Source organism: Danio aesculapii, chromosome 12 (genome assembly GCF_903798145.1).
Source record: "Danio aesculapii chromosome 12, fDanAes4.1, whole genome shotgun sequence".
Classification (NCBI taxonomy): domain Eukaryota; kingdom Metazoa; phylum Chordata; class Actinopteri; order Cypriniformes; family Danionidae; genus Danio; species Danio aesculapii.
Genome location: NC_079446.1, coordinates 21,632,261 through 21,653,946, shown reverse-complemented (window position 1 = coordinate 21,653,946; position 21,686 = coordinate 21,632,261). Strand labels below are relative to the sequence as shown.

At 35.1% G+C, this 21,686-nt stretch overlaps 1 protein-coding gene across 1 annotated transcript; it reads left to right on the top strand.

Annotated features, from left to right (window-relative positions):
* Positions 1-1,247: 1,247 nt before the first annotated feature.
* Positions 1,248-13,235, top strand: si:dkey-219e21.2 (nuclear factor 7, ovary). Its single transcript, XM_056468859.1, has 11 exons — positions 1,248-1,329; positions 2,867-2,914; positions 3,074-3,219; positions 3,305-3,403; positions 6,818-6,943; positions 7,073-7,213; positions 8,551-8,679; positions 10,108-10,159; positions 10,273-10,299; positions 12,103-12,129; positions 12,256-13,235. The coding sequence occupies exons 1-11, from the start codon at positions 1,326-1,328 to the stop codon at positions 12,786-12,788; spliced, it is 1,332 nt and encodes a 443-aa protein (XP_056324834.1). The 5' UTR covers positions 1,248-1,325; the 3' UTR covers positions 12,789-13,235.
* The last annotated feature ends 8,451 nt before the right edge of the window (positions 13,236-21,686 follow it).

Sequence of the window (21,686 nt, the reverse complement as noted above, 5' to 3'; positions counted from 1 at the left end):
GCCAGAAGACTATAAGGAAACTTATTTTAAAAATTGAATACGAGCTTGAATATTAAATATAGATTCCTGCTCTTTCTCTCTCATCACTATGGAGTTTCAGGGTGTGAAGCAGCATTATGTTACTGGGATAAAGTTCATGCCAACAACTGTTGCTTTGGCAATGTGAGTAATCATCACTGTCCCCAAAAAGGTCAAACCAGTGATTACAACGTGTCATAAGCAACTTATTTCAAATACAGTTGAAGTCAGATTTATTAACCCCCCATGTTTATTTATTCCCCAATTTCTGTTTAATGGAGAGAAGAGTTTTTCAACACATTTCTAAACATAATAGTTTTAATAACTCATTTCTAATAGCTGATTTATTTTATTTTGCCATGATGACAAGTAAATAATATTTGACTAGATATTTTTCAAGACACTTAAAGTGACATTTAAAGGCTTAACTAGGTTAATCAGGTTAAGTGGGCAGGTTAGGGTAATTAGGCAAGTTATTGTATAACGATGGTTTGTTCTGTAGACTATCAAAAAAAATATAGCTTATAGGGGCTAATAATTTTGACCTTAAAATGCTTTTTAAAATATTAAAAACTGCTTTTATTCTAGCCGAAATAAAACAAATAAGACTTTCTCCAGAAGAAAAAATATTGTCAGACATACTGTGAAAATTTCCTTGCTCTGTTAAACATTTGGAAATTTTTTTAAAAAAAGAAAAAGAAATTCAAAGGGGGGATAATAATTCAGATTTCAACTGTAAGTCCAAGAAAATCTCGCAGGATCTTCCTTTTGGCTTTTCTCGATTTTGTGATGAGCAACCGCTTCAGTTCACTGGAATTTATAATCATGCTTTTGTAATCCTTAGCTTTACTTTCGGATAGTTACATAACCTGTTTACAGTCATATAGCCATACATATTTTATATCTAATGGCTGTAAAAACATGAAGAGAATGGATGCTCAAAAATGTGAAGTATTTGTATATAAAGGTTGGATAAATACTAGAATCTGACATTGTACTTCAGACAATATCACTAAGTGAGTGTTCAATAAATCAGTAGATGAACATATGGCATGATATCGGACAGAATTAACTGACTGATTTCTGGCATGATGCCAATTTGACTACTGTCTGAATCATTGCTGGGAAAGACCATATCTCATCACGTAGCTTTTCTCAGTCTCCGCCTCACACCGTCATGACTGTAATAACTGAGGTGCAAAGTTCAGAGTATGCAGGAGACGAGGTAAAACACGGCTGAGAGAGCGCTAGCCTTCAGTTTCAGCAGACACCTCGAGCTGCGTTCACCTGCTCCCCAACACCTCACCATGGGTAAGTCACAGCGGATTCACATGCAGAGATTTATGCTGGAAATCAGGGAAATGCACAAAAGGAAAATAATAATTCTTCTTATTATTGTATTTTATATTTTAGAAAATAAATATTTTATAATATTTACATTTTAATGCTGTTTGATCTTTTCATGCATTTCATAAAAATGTAAATACATTATAATATTTTAATTAATAAATTGTATAAAATATTTTATTATGTATTATTATGATTTATTATTATCACTGTTATTGTTTTTATTATTGCTTTGATAGGAGTGATTATTTTTACATCCAACATGGCAGTAAGGCTATCTTATTTGAGCAACAGGAATTATATTCTTTATTATATGTTTATGTATTTATTTTCAGAATAACAAAATTTGATAATTTGTACAATTTTGTATGGGATATATATGAGCGATTCCATGCAAATGCCAACCTTGCAATGAAAATGTTTTTTTTTTGCCAAAATAGCAAAACCGTTTGCGTTTTTTTTTTTGTGTAGGCTGGTGTTTTAAATGTCTCTATCTGTGTTTTCAAACAATTATTTTTGATTTACCAAAGTAACACAAGTGGCAATTTCACATCCGTCACATCCATAATGAAGAGATGTCACATCCATAACGAAGCTTTTTCCTCATAAATGCAAAAATGTAAAATCAAATAAAATCAATCGTGTTTGTTCTATAGTGAGCCGACTCTTATCCTTTTGATTAGCATCGTTTCTTTTGGGTTTTGCAGTTTAATTCCCAGAATTTCTACAAAGTATGTTGTAACCTGTAAACTTGAAGACTTTTTTTTGTCACATCCATAACACATGTTTTTTTATATTGCTTTATATATATATTACTTTAATATTTTTATTATATAAAAGTAATATAAATTATGGGCGACACGGTGGCTCAGTGGTTAGCACTATTGCCTCACAGCAAGAAGATTGCTGGTTTGAGTCCTAGCTGGGTCAGTTGGCATTTCTGTGTGAAGTTTGCATGTTCTCCTCGTGTTGGCGTGGATTTCCTCCAGTTTCCCCCACAGTCCAAAGACATGCGGTAAATTGGCTGTAGTGTATGAGTGTGTATGGATGTTTCCCAGTAATTGGTGGCAGCTGGAAGGGCATCCGCTGTGTAAAACATATGCTGGATAAGTTGGCGGTTGATTCTGCTGTGGCTACCCCTGATTAATAAAATGACTAAGCCGAATGAATAAATATAAATTAGCACTGTTGTTGTGTTTTTACCCGCTTAAATACAAGTATTATGATGTTTATTACAACCAGTATTTAAGTCTGATCTTGTCTGTGTTACCGCAATAGTAATAATAATTATTTAGAATAGTATTACATAATTATAATAGTATTTTTTTAAAGAATATAGATATATTATGGTATGTTTACTTCCTATAAAATTAAAAATAATATAATTTTCATTCAATAATGCAGCATTAACGGGTTAAATTTCACTGAATATGTTCATAATTAACTTAAGCATTGTGTAACTCTAACAAGATTGTTTTAATGAAAAATGTCCCTCTTATAGGAGAACAGACGAAGCCCTATAAGAGCATCCTGAAGGACAACACTCTAAGTATGATTCTTATACATGTTATCTATCTTGTGTAGGTCTACCTCAGTATTTGAAGTGCTGTGTAAGGTTTAGATTGCTAAAGCATCCTCAGACGATGTCAAATAGGCTTCAATGTAATAAATAACGCAGAATCCTATGCTTTCCTGTTGTGTCCTGCAGAAGTGCCTCAGATCTCCAACCAGGGGCAGCAGAGTAACTCTATCGGTGCAGTGCGATGGGTTTTACCGGATGAAGAGGTTCAAGTGCACAGCTCCGCACCCACGATCCCCTACAAGGGTAGCAGCGGCTTCTCCACCCGCTCACAGGTAACGCCGAGGAACTCTGCCAATGTTGTGATGTATAAATGTTGGGATAGTACCACAATAACCAGTGAATATATTGTGTTTTCAGCAAAGGCAGCGTCAGCAGGGCCTGAAGGACCTCCGCAGCTTGGACGAGTGCATTCAGTTCATCAACGGCTGGAAACAACAGGTGGCACATGTCTGCAAGGTAGGCCAGCGATCATTTATGACAAATTATAAAAAATATAAAATAGTAACAACAAATGAAATATATTTTTAATGTAGATGCTTATAAGAGGTAATAATCGCAAGAAAAATGTTAGCTTACATTAGGCCTACTTGTAAAATACTTCTAGCATTTATTAACTAATCTAAGGTAATGTCAAAGTGTATTCTGTAGTGGTAATATTGCCATTATTAAGTAGCTTTTCTTTGGATTTTAATATTATATCAGTAATTTAACAATTAACAAACTTACAACAATAAACAGCTGTGTATTATCTAACATAATGCATACCTTATATTCACACAGCAACAAAATGTCATTATTTGTTAGTTATTTAATGCGTTAATTTAAAGTTTTACACAGATAGCAAGTAATACTATTTTACTTTACGTTTCCATTGATAACACATTTGATCAATGTTCGTTAACACAAATTAATAATAAATTGCCTTTAAAAAGAATCTTGTTTTATTTTGTTATTAATTAATTCATTAAAAAATCAAAAGTTGTTTTTATTAATATTATTTAATCATAATATGAATCATAAACTTTTTAATAGTAATTGTATCTTAAAATATGAAGAAATGTTTATTCATAGTTTATTTAATTATTAGTTAATCCCGGTGGTACTGCAAGTAATTATTATGCATTTCATTTTTTGCATATGCATTTAACTGGAAACTATCAAATAAACTTGCTAAGTAATTTTATATAAATCAAAATTATTATTAGTTCTGAAATCAAATGTATTCCAACTAAAATGTAAAACATTAGCTCATAATCATAAGATAACAACATTACACTATGATGGCACTTAAACTGGAAAACTTAAACAGTTTTTCTGGAAAATGCTAGCATGTACTGTGCTAGAAAGCCAGGTTTCACTTTAGTGCATGAAGTTTTTTATCAGCCCAAGTAATAATGTCTTGGCAGACCTCTCTTTGCGTGCAAACTCAGTTTTTATAGCTGATATCAAAAGATAAGCGTTGCCATGTGAAAGGTGTATGATGCCAGTTGATTAGTTTATATGAGCCAGGTTCTCTGATAACACTTGTGTCAATAACCTACTAATTCTGCATCTGTCTCATCTCATCACACCGGGCCGGTTGCATAAACATAGCCACCAGTTTAAGAACTAGTCTGACGAACTGGATGTTTCTAGATTCTAATTAGAGCAGTCAACCTTTATGTAACTTTTTAAAAATGTATGGCTAGTCTTGAAGGGAAAAAAACAGATACTAATAACGTCTATTTAAGTCTAACCCTTAAGGTGTGATGTACAGTAGAGGTTACAGATTATTTCTTATCAAATAAATGAAAGAATAAAACAACCAGTAATGATTTTGAGATCATTTAAAATTTTTTAATATGGTTTCACATCTCACATGCCTCAAAATGAGACATTATGTGGTTTTGAATACATACATGAGAGCATTTTAAAAAATGTATAAAAAATTTTTTTATTTTACTTTATTTTTAACTGTGTTTTTATTAAACATAGTAAACAAAATAACATTTACTTAGAATGTTTACATTCACAAAAAATAAACAAATAGATAGAAAATATTAATAGATGGAATTTATAATAATATATAATAGTGACAGCTTAGCAAAAGATAATACTTTACATTAAAAAAGGGGGAAAATAAAAATAGAGAAATAAATAAAGAAACTCCAAGATAAAGACAATAACTACAACAAAGCCTCTGACAGCATTTCAAAGATCAAGTAATTATGTTTCGATTAATGCTCAGGTCTGTTGGAAAATATCTGATTTCAACTGCAAATCTGCAGTCATTTTCTCAAATATATATCTGATTCAGCCTCTGTGTCCATTCTATCAAAGTAGGTTGGCGGATCTGCATCCAGTTCACTGTAATTATCTTCCTAGCTGTTATTAACAATATATGTAGTGCAAATTGGTGAGACTTACAGAACTGATTGGGGGGAAGCCATCAAACAAACAAAAAAATTCTGGGTGCATTGGTATGTCGTATCCTAAAACTCTGCTAAACTCGGTTTTAACCTCCAGCCAATACACTTGTATTTTGGGACATTCCCAAAATATGTGAACATGGTCCCCCACTTCTCCACAATCTCTCCAGCATTGTTATAATTGTTATAATTAAAGAACCATCGAATTTAGCGACCACTACTGGAACTCTAAAGAACCTCATCTTTCAGTAGACCTCCTTCCATATTTGACTGCTTATACCCTTATGACAGTTCGTGCATATTTGTTTCCACATTTCATCCTCTGTTATAGTGTTTAACTCTAATTCCCAATTTCTTTTGATATAATAAGAGTCGCCAGATTTATCCTGCATTATTATTTTACTTTTTAATACCACACATTTTCTTTCTTATTTCATGATTACTATAGTATTTTGCCAATATGGTATAAAAGGGGTCTATATTAATACTGATTTTTAAAAAAGCTTCAATGGATGATTATTTTAAAATTTAAACACAGATCTAAAAATTTTGATACACAAATTCAATAGATAATAAAAAATAAATGGATGACACTTAAACATTGTTTTGACTTGATATAGCCTATTCAAAATACAAAATAAAATAAATTGCTGTAACATGAATAGGCATTAATTCAATTCAATTCACCTTTATTTGTATAGCGCTTATACAATGTAGATTGTGTCAAAGCAGCTTCACATAAAAGGTCATAGTAAATTGGAACAGTGTAGTTCAGTTTGTACTGTTTAAGTTCAGTTCAGTTTAGCTCAGTTCAGTGTGGTTTCATAATCACTACTGAGAGTCCAAACACTGAAGAGCAAATCCAACGATGCGCAGCTCTACAGATCCTGAACCATGCAAGCCAGTGGCGACAGCGGAGAGGGAAAAAAACTTCACTAAATGGCGGAAGTGAAGAAAAAAAAAACCTTGAGAGAAACATGACTCAGTTGGGCACGACCATTATAATATATGCTACATGTATATTTTTATTCATCTAAACATTAAATGATTACATTTGTCAATTATTAAATTATAACTGTTTTTAAATGTAATAACCATAACCATACACTCTTGAATATCAGTAATCGCCTACAGGAATATTTCAATCATTTAACAGTACAAAAAATGCAGTATAATTATTATTTCAATAATTTTAAAAGGTACAGTTTAAAAAAAGTATGCTTTTATTAATTTTTATATAAATATATGTTACACCGAATGCAACGGAACATTACTTCACCAATATTTTTACAATTCGAAACATTTGTGGAAACTATTTACTATTTTAATATGCCTATATTTAATCATTAGGTTAATTTGCTACACACAGCAAAATAACAGAATTTCTCTTTAACCCATGTGCAATATTTACAACATATACCTCATACGCTGAATATACAATGTGTATGTGTGTGATTTCCAGAATGAGGATGATCCCGGTGAAGGAAGCAGCAGACCAACAAAAACAGACTCCAGAACTGAACGCAGTCTTGAAGAGAGTCGCAAGCTTATTCTGCAGTGGGCCAATGAACTTCAAAGTGTAGACAAGGTGAAACTGCCATAAAAAAAAGATGTCTCAACCATACTGTACTGTTGTGCAATGCACCATACAGTTCAACTTCAGTTCGGCCGTTATATACAGTAATGACTTACTCAAACTGCTCTGTTTGAACTTTAGCTGTCCAAAAAGCATGCATGGTTGAAGGAAAGGATTGATCTGGAGGAAGAAGATGACAAAACAAAGCAGGATAAAAGTGAGGGTGATGCGGTGCAGGAGAGGATCACAGAGTGGGCCAAAGAGATACAGAGTGTGTCAGAGGTGAGAAGATGAGTCTTATCTGTTGCCACTTACACTTTATGTGGTCCAAGTCCATTCTTGTTATTTCCTCAAATTAGCTCATCTTTCTAAGGATCCGAAATCAGGCACAGACACCCTAAAAGTGCAGATATAATAAAATATTACTTCAGTAAAAGCCCTACTTTTCAATTGTACTATAGAGTCAAAGTACATAAGTGCTTGATTTTTAGTGTACTTTAGCATTAAAAGCATTTATTGATCAATGTTTATTAGGCTAGAACATTTCATAATTTTAGAAAAGTTGTCTACTCATAAATTAAGTGACAATAACATACCTTAATCACTAGTATAATACAAAAACAAATAAATAAAAAGGTGTGTAAACGTCCTCTGACAAGTATAAACATACATACAATAGGCCTAAAAAAAGACATATCATGAATAAAAAGTATTAACATAAGACAAACATCCTTGTCTATTATGGGCTACAGCAGCAGAAAAAATGCATGATCATGTTATTTTTTTAAGTATGTTTATTGGCAATTACATAACATTATAACAATTATCAAGAAAAAAGGGAAAATAAATTAAAAATGACACCTAAAGTAATCCTAACCTAGTCAGATTCATTTGTAAATGGAGTGAATCATTTACTGGACACTCACTCTAAACCAGGCATGGGCAAACTCGATCCTCGAGGGCCGGTGTCCCTGCAGAGTTTTGCTCCAACACTAATCAAACACACCTGAACACCCTAATTAGTGTCTTCAAGATCACTAGAAAGCTACAAACAGGTGTGTTTGATTAGGGTTGGTGCAAAACTATGCAGGGACACCAGCCCTCCAGGATCGAGTTTGCCCATCCCTGCTCTAAACGGATCATTTGAATCAGTGAGTCGTTTACTGGAGACTCACTCCGAATCGATTATTTGAATAAGCAAGATGTTGACTCTAGAAAAGATGTGGTCAGATCAGTTCAAACTCACAAAAATCAGTTCGTTCATGAATCAAACAACACGATCCTCTCCCTGCTGATTCTTCCCTTCAGAATCACTTATAACTCAGCTTCATTTAGGAAAAGTAATGGAGTAAATAAAGTACAATATTTGCTTTTTCTGGAATGTAGTGAAGCAAAATCAAAAGTTTCCTAAAATAAAAATACTCTTAAGTACAGATACTTAAAAAATCTACTTAAGTACAGCAGTGAAGTAACAATGCTTCACTGTCTACTTGTGAAACGACATTTAAATATACAATACAAACTTTCTAATTTTACAATACAATACAAATACCTTTTTTTACCTGCATGAAGGTTATAATGATCAGAATTGTTGAAAAGCATGTTATGTTTGAATGCAGCGCTGCGGTATGCTGGGAGATGAACTGGCGCAGATGTTGCGTCTACTGGGACTGAGGAAGAAGAGACTGGCTACCCTCATGCCACTGCTGGAGTTCATCACTTGGAGTCTGCTGAAAGAAGAGAGCAAGGTGAGATGGCTAAACATGTCTCATGCTCTATTATCACTGTGTAAAAAAAAAGAATGTTTCATTCATTAATATTACATAATTGGGCCTTTAGTGACCCGGTTGTGCTCTGTAGTAAACATTTTCTAGCCATTTGCATTTGTTTCTGATTAGATCATTCAGTTTGTTGTATGCCTCTGGTAAATCTGAGGGAAACATCACTTCATTATTGTGTATCAGACATTGCCACCTTTAGGAATAAATTACAAATTGCACTTGTCTGTGTATAAATATCATATTAGAAACACTTCTGTGCCACATTTGTGGTGTAAATTTGCCCCATATTCTGACCATATTCCAGCACTTTGTGTAACACAATCAGGTCAAGGCTGCTCTTTGCCTGCACAAAATTCAGTGTAAAGACATAATTCTCTCAATAATTGTGGTGTAAATGTACTCTTTCGATCTTTGAGCAGCATTACATGTAGTCTGTGTAAATGTCACATCTTCTTAGCCATCTTAACTGTGTAAATTTTGAATGATTAAAGTCAACAAACAGTACCAGTAATTTACAAATAAACCGTTGTGCCATAACTGTGATAGGGTATGTAATATATTTTCTTATCAGGGTAAAGTGTGAGGCTGTAAAATGAAATTGACTAAACTGCTTCGGAGACAAGATAGTGCTGATAAATTTATGGATGGAAAAATGAATTTGGGTTGTTTAAAGTGCGAAGTTCAAATGAGCATCTTTGCTTTGCTGTACATTGACCAGATATTGCAACATGTTACATAAGTTTGACCATTGCATTTGAGAGATGTTCATTAGGTGCTGTACAACCGATGACAAACAAACATCCTATACAATTGTATTTATGGTAATAAAATGTTATAAATAAGTGTGGGAAATATTTGGTGACCGGTTTAGTTGTTTAATTCACACATTTAAAAGGATAGTTCACCCAAAAATGAAAATTTTGTTTGCATTTACTCACCCTTCACTTGTTTCAAACCTTTATAAGTTTATATCTTCTGCTGAACTTAAAACGACATCTTTACTAGAACTTTACTAGAATTTACTTAACTTTAATTTACTTTACTACATCTTTACTAGAACTATTTATATAGAAAAGCGCTATATAAATAAACATGAATTGAATTGAAGGAGATATTTTGAAGAAAGATGGAGATCTGTAATCATTGACTTCTGTAGTATTTGTTTTTCCTACTATGGAAGTTGCTAGTTAAAAGTTTTCAGCTTTCCTCAAAATATCTCCTTTTGTGGTCAACAGAATGAAGAAACTCATAAAAGTTTGGAATAAATTTTCATTTTTGGATGTATGTAAATACATCATCATACACTATATCATGTCATCTTAACCCAAGCATACAGTATTAGATGTACAAAGTACCGCAGAAGATCCCTTTACTAAAATGTCTTATTTGTTTTAGGGCATGGTTCCTCATCTTTGGCTTTCTGCTAAGCAGCGCACCTGGCAAGCTGGTAAGGGATCTGAAATCTGACCTCAAATATTTAAAGCTTGACATATGAGTAAACCAGTGACATTAAGAATATTTGTACCTCTTTGTAACTTCTTGGTTCTCTCTTTTTTTAAGGCATATCACGATACATCCCTAATTCAGGTAACTATTTTTGCAACTATAACCGCTGTGCACATTTGAGATATTTAAGAAAGCACTGCTGTGTACTGCTGTGTCACTATGTTGAATGTTAGTATACAGACTGTCAAATACACAGCCTCTCAGACTGACTCCATCTGAACAGATTCCTCTTTGTCCTGTCTGTACTTTTTTATCTAAAAGTTATAAGTGACATAAATATCTCTGTATTTGTACTTTTAAAATAGTGTTTATTTAAGTTGTGGATTCACTGACATTTAAACTTATATTTTAATCTTAAATTTAAATGAAACTTAAATGAATCCCCTAGTGCACATACCCATCAACAGAAGAATCTTTTGTATTTGCCGTCTCAAGTAATATGTTTCTTTTCCAACCATGAAATAATGGTTCAGTGTAAAAACCCTGTGGACAAATTTAGTACAAAAACCATCTAAATCAGGCCCGTATCCAGGGAGGGATCGGGTGATTCGAAAGACCCACCCCTCAATGACAAAGCTTTAGAATTTTTCCCATACATGAGCTTATTTGTCCTATTTTGACTGCTACACCATCATAAATTGTGAAAAAAACCCATCGAATAAGGCTTTAAGACCTTGGTGTGACTTAAGCTAATCAGTTTTGTTCAATGCAAACTATTTTTTTTTTTCTGAGTCCATCATCCAGCTGTGCAAGAAAACATACAATCGGATGTAGCCTAAGTGAAGTAATCTTTCGCTACTGTTTTGTTTTTAAACAGAAAACGTTTTTACAAAAAAAAAAAATTCTAAATCTTGGGATATTGTTGTTATCCATAAATTTTCAATCAAATGTACTTTTTTTTACAAGAGAGGCTACAAAAATCATGAAGCTCTTTTATTATTATTATTACGTTTAATTTTTTTATTATTCAAATGGTCAAATTCTGAATGGGGAAAATTAAATGTGCTGGCCAGCTTGTTATTTGCCTAAGAAAAGACAATAGGCAGTAGTTTTTAATTCAAAACTTTAACAGATTCCTGTATTTTTTCTAATGATATATGATGTGATAAATTTGCACTTTAAAAATAAGTATTTACTCATGTTTCTTTATTTTTAATCTTTAGGAAATATTTTGGTACTTTAAAAAGTGTGGTTAAGATGACCACCGACAAGCTAATCCAGCTAAATATAGTGCTATTTGCATGTTTTGGACCATCTGATTTTATTTTCGTAGCTTGTACACATGTTTTATATTGATTGTGCAACTCACAATCAAATAAATACACTGTGAGAGGCAGTGTGTTTGACTGTGTGTAAATGCTAATGAATAGCGCAGTACACTTTATGCTTTTACAAACAAGACTGTACCAGTTTACCCCAATTAGATATCAGTTCACTAAATAGTTACTACCCAGCAAGCATTTTTTGTTTTTAAAAGATATCTAAAAGGTATCTAATAGACATCCAAACAATCATCTTGGCTAAAACAAGGCTAAATTTGGCTGTCAGTGAAAATCTAATAGATCGCTAAGAATAGGCCAAAACTAGACTAGTCATCAAATAAACAGAAATGAATGACTTCACATGTAAAGTCTGTCTAATCTGTTTATTTGATGACTAGTCTATTTTCGGGCTACTCTTAGATGTCTATTAGATTTTCACTGACAGCACAAGTTTAGCCTTGTTTTAGCCAAGCTGTCTACATTTAGATGTCTATCAGATGTCTATTAAACACAAAATTGTTTGCTGGGTAACAGTTCGCTAACATTCTTAACAAATCAATTCTGCAGTAAGATCTTGTATCTAAACTTGAAACTTAAGATAATTTTCTCTTATTTTTCACAGTTTGGAGCTGGATTGTCAGTGCAGGAGGTAAGTTAAAGTCATATATTATGACCCTCCACAACAAAACAAAACAAAACAAACAAAAAAAACTCTTCACTAAAGCATTAACAAAATATGTGAATCCTAAAACCTTTATGTCTTTCTCTCAAACAGCTGATGTAAGTCTTGATCCTATGACCAACAACCCTTGGCTCCATATTTCTGAAGACCACAAGAAGATTCAGGAGGGTCTAACAGAGGCCAATCTGCCTTACAGCCCTCAGCGCTTTGATAGTTTGCCCTGCGTACTGGGTTGGGAAGGCTACATGAGCGGCCGCCATTACTGGGAAGTGGAGTTTGCAAATAAAGGTTATTGGAGAGTAGGAGTGACAACTGCCTCTTCAAAGAGGCACGGCCGCTTCCCAATGAACTCATCCAGTGGTTATTGGGTCCTGTGGCGGAGCACAAGGCAGTTTTTCGCCTGCACCAATCCTGAAACCCCCCTGCCACAGGAGCTGGTGCCCCGGAGAGTGGGAATATACATTGATTATGAGGAGGGACAGATCTCTTTCTACAACGCCGACAACAAATCACACATTTACACTTTCACTGGACACTTTCGCGAAAAGCTGTACCCTTTCTTTTCTCTCATGGATGGCAGGACCCTTATGACCTTATGGTCTCCTAAAGAGCATAGCCACTTTTAATAACATGGCAGGTTTAAAAGTTTATCTTTCACTCTGCACTTTCACTCATTTGTACATTTACACTTTAATAAATGATTCATTGGAATCAATTAAAGCCAAAAAAAGAACTAATAGCAGCCTTTACAATCAGAGGATTGAACAGCATTGTGGGCTGGACCTACTTAATAAAAGCTAGTATTGAAAATACATGATTGACACATTAATATTTCCCATTCAGAATATTTATATGTATATTTTATGTCGATCTATAATTTTATACATGCATCTCAGCTTGTCTGCTTTCATGTATATGAATAACAGTATGTGTTTTGACACAAATATTTCATGAAATAGAAATTGCATTATGTTGGTATGTTTATATTTCTATATAAAGTGTTGTCTGTGTAATTCATGTAACATTATATATGATAACTACAATGATATATTTATTATATTAATGTGTATATGTTGATAATGTTTATTAAAAGGTTAATCATTCTGTTTTATAGACGCTCTGGATGATTATGTATTAATAAAAAAATAAATTCAGGTCAACATGCGTCTGTTTATTGTTGCCGCTGCATTAGTCTAAATGAATGTTATTTAATTGAAAGTGTGTACATTGGCAGATATTTATGATAATTTAAAGTAGACATATGGGATTGTTTATCATCTTTCCATTTAAGACTGCTGGGCAGAGTAAAAGTTTATACATTTTTATTTTCTTATTATATTATTGACAATTTACCCTCGCGTCTTTAAAAACAATTCACAAGCAAAGTATTTAATTCATAAAACTTAAAAATTATTTCGAATCACTGAGGTAATCCTTAATTTAGTTCCGTTTTCACAGACTCTCCTGAAGAGCAGGAGAGCAGACCTATAGGATTGTTCAAACAGTTCATCTCCTAAGAGATTTAACCAATAACATTCTCGCTTCCAACCAGGGGGGCGGGACAGTTTATCAGATGTGGTGAAACTGTCTGGACAAAACTTACTCATGTTTTAACTTTAACTTAACTTATGATGATACCTTTGGGAGTATGTTAATTTCATAATTACCAACTATAGCTATCATATTGAATGATTTTGCTTCTCGAAGACAGATAAATCTGTCCAGAATGAATCACACGGACTGGAAAGAAACCACCCCGGTTTTCATAACAAGGTTTGTTACATTAAAGACTATTTTTGATTGCTACGCTGGGTGGTGCTGATGCTGCAATACTTCAAAACTTTTAACTGAGTTAAGAACTTTCCTTACAACAGTTATATTAACGTCTATGTTATTCTAATGGAAATTAGGTTTAGCATTAGGCTATGCATTTTGTAACATGGCATAAAAAGTATTTTATAATTTATCATTTTTATAATGATTCAACTTTCTTCAAAAGAAATAAAAAAAAAACGAAAGAAAATGTTTAAAGAGAACATTTTTGGGACAGAGATTATTACTGTATGGGGCTATTTACATTCACTCTGCTTTGGTTTAGATTTGGGTCAAAGCTGATAAAGCCACTTCACTTCATAGGTAGATCAACAGGATAAAAAAAACAAACTGTGTCTCGTCTGCATGCCTTTTATCTCACTGACAGAAAATCTTATTTATATCCCATTATCTTCACTCCCAAGTAAATTGTTCTCTTAATGTATTTACATAGTTGAATTTTTTTTTTTTTTTTTTTTTTTTTTTACTTCATTCATTCTGGTGAATCCATCAACAAGATTCCAGACACATCTATTGAGCAAATCCTGTTTAGCTTCTACATGAGACTTAACAGTCGTATTGTTTTGTATTGTACTACTCAAATTCCAGAAAAGTTTGGGATGTTTTTTATTAGGGATGTCCTGATCAGATTTTTTTTTGCCCTCCTGTCATTTCATTTTGAGTATCTGCTGATACCGAAACCCGATCCGATACTTTAATAATACATAAAAAAGATTAAAGAAGAGCGAGGAAATAGATCCAGGATGGTCCTTATGTTTTATTTAATTCACCTTATTTTATCATTCAACAATTTTGTTAAAAATAGAGCACTGCTGCAAACAATCAAGTAATATATAACATAAATTCTTCACTTTTGGATTTTAGTGCAACAGTAAATCTAAAAAAAAAATCTAATATAAAAACAAATAGCACCTTAACTTAAAATACCCGGCAGGCAATCCCAAGTTTGCAAATCTCACAGTGTGCTATGGCAATGATGTCGTCATCAAGTTAATAATACCTCCAGTGCACAGACATACTCACGCTTTCAGCTTCAAGCTGTATCCGTGTTCTACTTTGCTGGCATTTAACTACTTTCATTTAATATATATATATATATATATATATATATATATATATATATATATATATATATATACATATGTATGTATGTATGTATTATGACACTCCCTTGTTGGTGCTAGGTGACTTCAACATTCACATTGAAAGATCTCAAGCTGCTGTCTTCCAGACTCTGCTTGCCTCTTTTGACCTCAAAAGAGCACCTACTTCTGCTACTCACAAATCAGGTAATCAGCTAGACCTTATTTACACTCGACATTGCCTCGCTGATCAAACACTAGTAACTCCACTACAAACATCGGATCATTTCCTTCTCTCTCTCAACATCCACATTACTCCTGAGCCGCCACACACTCCTACTCTAGTTGCCTTTCGCAGAAACCTACGCTCTCTCTCACCCAATAGACTATCCACCATTGTTTCTAACTCTCTTCCTCCATCTTGCAAACTCTCTGCACTTGATATGAACAGTACCACTGATACACTCTGCTCCACGCTAGCATCATGTCTAGACAGATTATGTCCTCTTACATCCAGGCCAGCCCGTGCCAGTCCTCCTGCACCCTGGCTCTCTGATGTTCTCCGTGAGCATCGCTCAAAACTTCGGGCTGCTGAGAGAATTTGGCGAAAAACTAAAAATCCTGAACAGCTCATAACATACCAAACTCTTCTGTCTTCTTTCTCGGCTGAGGTTACTTCTGCAAAGCAGACATACTTCCGTCAGAAAGTCAACAGTGCCACCAATCCTCGCTTGCTTTTTAAAACATTTTCCTCCCTCCTCTATCCTCCTCCTCCACCCGCATCCTCCACACTCACTACTGATGACTTTGCTACATTCTTTTGCACCAAAACTGCAAAAATCACTGCTCAATTTGCTGCACCTACAACAAACACACAAGATACACCACCAACACCACACACACTCACCTCTTTTTTCCAGCTCTCTGAGTCTGAGGTGTCCAATCTCGTGCTATCGAGCCATGCAACCACCTGTCCGCTTGATCCCATTCCCTCTCATCTGTTGCAAGCCATTTCTCCTGCAGTTATAACAACACTGACTCACATAATTAACACATCTCTTGACTCTGGTCTATTCCCTACTTCATTTAAGCAGGCTAGGGTAGCCCCACTGCTAAAGAAACCCAACCTGGATCAAACGCTACTTGAAAACTACCGACCGGTATCCCTGCTTCCATTCATGGCCAAGATTTTGGAGAAAGCAGTGTTCAATCAAGTCCTGGACTTTCTTACTCAAAACAACCTCATGGACAACAAGCAATCTGGCTTTAAGAAAGGCCACTCAACTGAGACTGTCCTGCTCTCGGTCGTGGAGGATCTCAGACTGGCTAAAGCAGACTCTAAATCATCTGTCCTCATCTTGCTGGATTTATCAGCTGCTTTTGACACTGTAAACCACCAGATCCTGCTATCTACGCTTGAGTCACTGGGCGTCGCAGGCACTGTTATTCAATGGTTCAGTTCTTACCTCTTGGACAGGTCATTCAAGGTGTCTTGGAGGGGAGACGTGTCCAACCTACAGCATCTAAACTCTGGGGTACCTCAGGGCTCTGTTCTTGGGCCACTTCTCTTCTCCATCTACACGACATCTTTAGGAACAGTCATCCAGAAACATGGATTTTCCTACCACTGCTATGCTGATGATACCCAGCTATACCTCTCTTTTCACCCTGATGATCTCTCGGTTCCAGCTCGTATTTCAGCCTGCCTGTCAGACATTTCACACTGGATGAAAGATCATCATCTTCAGCTTAACCTCGCTAAAACGGAAATGCTTGAAGTTTCTGCCAACCTGACTCTACACCATAACTTTTCAATCCAGATGGATGGGGCAACCATTACTGCATCCAAAATGGTAAAAAGCCTTGGAGTAACAATTGATGACCAACTAAACTTCTCTAACCACATTTCTAGAACTGCTCGATCTTGCAGATTCGCACTCTATAACATCAGAAAGGTCCGACCTTCCTATCTGAACATACAGCTCAACTCATTGTTCAAGCTCTTGTTCTCTCCAAACTGGACTATTGCAACTCTCTACTAGCCGGGCTTCCAGCTATTTCTATCAAACCTCTTCAGCTGCTTCAGAACGCAGCAGCACGAGTGGTCTTTGATGAACCCAAAAGAACACATGTCACTCCGCTACTCACCCGTTTGCACTGGCTGCCAGTTGCTCCTCGCATCAAATTCAACGCTCTGATGTTTGCTTACAAAGCGACCTCTGGCTTTGCTCCTTCATATCTGCTCTCACTTCTGCAGATTTATGTGCCCTCCAGAAACTTGCGTTCTGTGAATGAAGGTTGCCTCTTTGTTCCATCCCTAAGGGGGAAGAAATCACTTTCTCGAACTCTCGCATTCAATCTGCCCAGTTGGTGGAATGAACTCCCTAACTACATCAGAACAGCAGAGTCACTTGCTGTCTTCAAGAAACGACTAAAAACTCAACTGTTTAGTCTCCCCTTTCCTTCCTAATCTTAACTGCCTCTCTGGCTATACCACTAACTGTACTCTCTCTCAAAAAAAAAATAAATAAATAAATAAATAAATAAATAAATAAAATTAATTTACTAATGCTTAGCTTCTTAGACTTTACACATCTGAAACTTGTCTATAGCACTTGTTCACTGCTGCTCTTATAGTTGTGTAAATTGTTTCCTTGTCCTCATTTGTAAGTCGCTTTGGATAAAAGCGTCTGCTAAAGGACTAAATGTAAATGTGTGTGTGTGTGTGTATATATAAATAAATAAATATATATATATATATATATATATATATATATATATATATATATATATATATATATATATATATATATATATATATATACATAGGTTATATATTTTATATATATATGTATATATGTGTGTGTATATATATATACATATGTTATATATATATATATATATATATACATAATGTATGTATATATGTGTATATATATGTATATATGTGTGTATATGTGTGTGTATATATATATATATATATATATATATATATATATATATATATATATATATATATATATATATATATATATATATATATATATATATATATATATATATATATATATATATATATATATACACACACACATATATACATGTATGTATGTATGTATGTATGTATGTATGTATGTATGTATGTATGTATGTATGTATATATGTATATGTAAAAAAATATATATATAATTGTGTGTATATATATATATATATATATATATATATATATATATATATATATATATATATATATATATATATATATATATATATATATATATATATATATATATATATATATATATATATATATATATATATGTGTGTGTCCTGGGTCTTCCCCGAGGCCTCCTCTCGGTGGGACATGCTGGCGTCCAGGAGGCATTCGAAACAGATGCCAGAGCCACCTCAGCTGACTTCTCTTGATGTGGAGGAGCAGCGGCTTTACTCCGAGCTCCTCCCGGGTGTCAGAGCTCCTCACCCTATCCATTAGAGTGCGCCCTGCCACCTTCGAAGGAAACTCATTTTGGCCGCTTATATTCGAGATCTTGTCCTTTCCCAAAGCTCATGATCAGAGGTGAGAGTAGGAACGTAGATTCAATGGTCAATCAAAAGCTTTGCCTTTTGGCTCAGCTCCTTCTTTACCACAATGGACCGGTACATCGACCGCATTACTGCTGCCACTGCACCAATTCACCTGTCAATCTCACATTTCATCCTTCCCTCACTCGTGAACAAAACCTGGAGATACTTAAACTCCTTCACCTGGGGTAAGGACTTTCCTCCAACCTGGAGATGCCTCACACTCGGCAACAAATCGCCCCAGTGCATGCTGAAGGTCCATGTTCGATAAAGCCAACAGAACAACATCGTCTGCGAATAACATGTGTAACAATAATCCTGTGGTCCCCGAACCAGACCCCCCCCCCCAGCCCAAGGCTGCGCCTTGAAATTCTGTCATTAAGACTTATGAACAGAATTGGTGACAAGGGGTTTCCCTGCCGGAGTCTAACATGCACTGGAAACAAGTCTGACTCATTGCCGGCAATGCAAACCAGGCCCTTAACAGAGCGCCTCTGACCCCATACTCCCTGAGCACCCTCCACAGAATGCCACAAGGGACACAGTCGGATGCCTTCTCCAAGTCCACAAAACACATGTGGACTGGTTGGGCATACTCCCATGAACCCTCGAGCACCCTGGTGAGGGTACAGAGCTGGTCCAGTGTACCACGGCCCTGGTGAAAACCGCATTGTTCCTCCTGGATCCTAGGTTCAACCATTGGCCGGATCCTCCTCTCCAGTACCCTGGCATAGACTTTCCCCATGAGGCTGAAGAGTGTGATCCCCCTATAGTTGGAACACACCCTCCGGTCCCCCCTCTTAAAAACGGGAACCACCACCCCAGTTGCCCAGTCCAGAGGTACTGTCCCCGACCTCCATGCAATGTTGTTGAGACGTGTCAGCCACGACAGCCCCACAACATCCAGAGACCTAAGATACACAGCGTGAATCTCATCTAACCTCGCTGCTTTGCCACTGTGGAGTTTGCAAACCACCTCAATGACCTCAGCTTAGGTGATGGGTGAGGCCCAATAATTTACCTGCCTATTATGGAGTGCTTCAAAACATTTTCATTTGAATATTTGATGATGACATCACGGTTGCGCAGTGGGTAGCACGATCGCCTCACAGCAAGAAGGTTTGAGCCTCGGCTGGACCAGTTGGCATTTCTGTGTGGAGTTCTTCCCGTGTTTGCGTGGGTTTCTTCCAGGTGCTCCGGTTTCCCCCACGGTCCAAAGACATGCTGGTACAGGAGAATTAAATAAGACAAATTGGCTGTAGTGAAGTGTGAATGAGTGTGAATGCAAGTATGGGTGTTTCCCAGTGTTGGGTTGCGGCTGGAAGAGCATCCGCTGTGTAAAACATATGCTGGATAAGTTGGCGGTTCATTCCGCTGTGGCGACTCCTGATGAACAAAGGCACTAAGCCTAAAAGAAAATGAATGAATGAACATATGATGACTTTTTTACTTTTAAATAGCCTCTGTGTGTTGCAGCCATTACAATCAAAATGTGTTTATATTTTCAGAATACAATTAATTTGCTCACTGAGAAAATCTTTTCTTTGTACTTTTGTCAATGAAATAAAAGAAAAAGAAAAAACAAAAGAAAAGAAAAAAAATCTAATTGCAGGTTGTTGATTTTATTATATTATTAACTTCTCTGGAATTTGGGTTGTAAATGATTTGTTTTGATTGAATTGGTTGCTGTCAAACAATTTATCACCAGAATTACCGCATGTGGAGGAACTGGTTCTTGATTCTTGATTTTCCCCGAAAAACGGTAAGTCTTACAGTTATAACTGGGATGTTTGACAAGTTTTATCAGATCGGTTTTTAGGATTGAATCTGTTGTTTTAGTGCCATTTGGCTTGGAAATGAAATTTTTTTTATAGAAAATACTTTAGTGTTTTTAAATCATACTATAGTACTTGAATTAATCTGTTGTGGTAATTCTATAGTTACTGTGGTAAAATAACTATAGTTAAATAAACTACACCAGATTTTACTGTAGTAAAAATAGTACAGAGTATATACAGGACTCAGAGAGTGAAATTCAATACCTTTTTAGACCTTTTTTAAAACTCTTTCCCTAAATTCTAAGACCTAATTACAACTTTAGGTTTCAACCGGTAACACCGGTGAGACTTTTAACTTACTGTATATTTACTAAATATTAATGTAAGAAACTAATCCAAAACTAAAACATTATTCATACACTGAATAAAAATCTATGATATCTAGCTAATTCAGCAGGTTGGTGCCTATAGAACTGTATAAATAATGGTGTTGCCTTGGTTACTGCAATAAACAAAGCACATGATGTCAAATCTAGCAGATTTTATTGATTTATTAACTACACAGCAGAAGCAATGTTTCACTGTCATTCTGACCTGTGCTTCATATTCATTATTGCATAAATAAATGAAATTTTTTTATTACATTTTATGTACTTTAAAACTTAAATAAAATCTGCTGTTTGAAAGATAATGTAAATATTTCACATTAAATCGATTATTTTTATAATTTTATTAAAATACATGTTCGTGCATTCTAATAAAAGCAGCATCGCACTACAATTGTTTAGATGCTTTAAAACTGACGAATTCGTTATGAATATTAACAGGGGTGGATTTAGTGATTCGGGGGCCCAAAGCAATTCTGGCCATGGGGCCCAAAGGTTCTGAACTGCACCTTTTGTATTTAATTTTTTTAATTGATTTATTTATTTATTTTTTCTTATATCACTCAATCTCAATTTTTACACTTTGTCTTAATGCATAATAATATTAACAGTATGTAAAGCGTCTTGGGCAGTGCGGTAGTGCAGTGGGTATCGCTGTCGCCTCACAGCAAGAAGGTCTCTGGTTCGAGCCTCGGCTGGGTCAGTTGGCGTTTCTGTGTGGAGTTTGTATGTTCTTCTTGTGTTTGCGTGGGTTTCTTCATGTGCTTCAGTTTCCCCCACAGTCCAAAGACATGCGCTATAGGTGAATTGGGTAAGCTAAATTGTCTGTAGTGTATGTGTGTGAATGTGGGAGTGTATGGGTG

Coding starts and splice junctions, on each gene's coding strand:
- si:dkey-219e21.2 (XM_056468859.1), top strand. Junction 2,915..3,073: donor CCTGAAGGACAACACTCTAA/GTATGATTCTTA, acceptor TGTGTCCTGCAG/AAGTGCCTCAGATCTCCAAC. Junction 7,214..8,550: donor AGATACAGAGTGTGTCAGAG/GTGAGAAGATGA, acceptor GTTTGAATGCAG/CGCTGCGGTATGCTGGGAGA.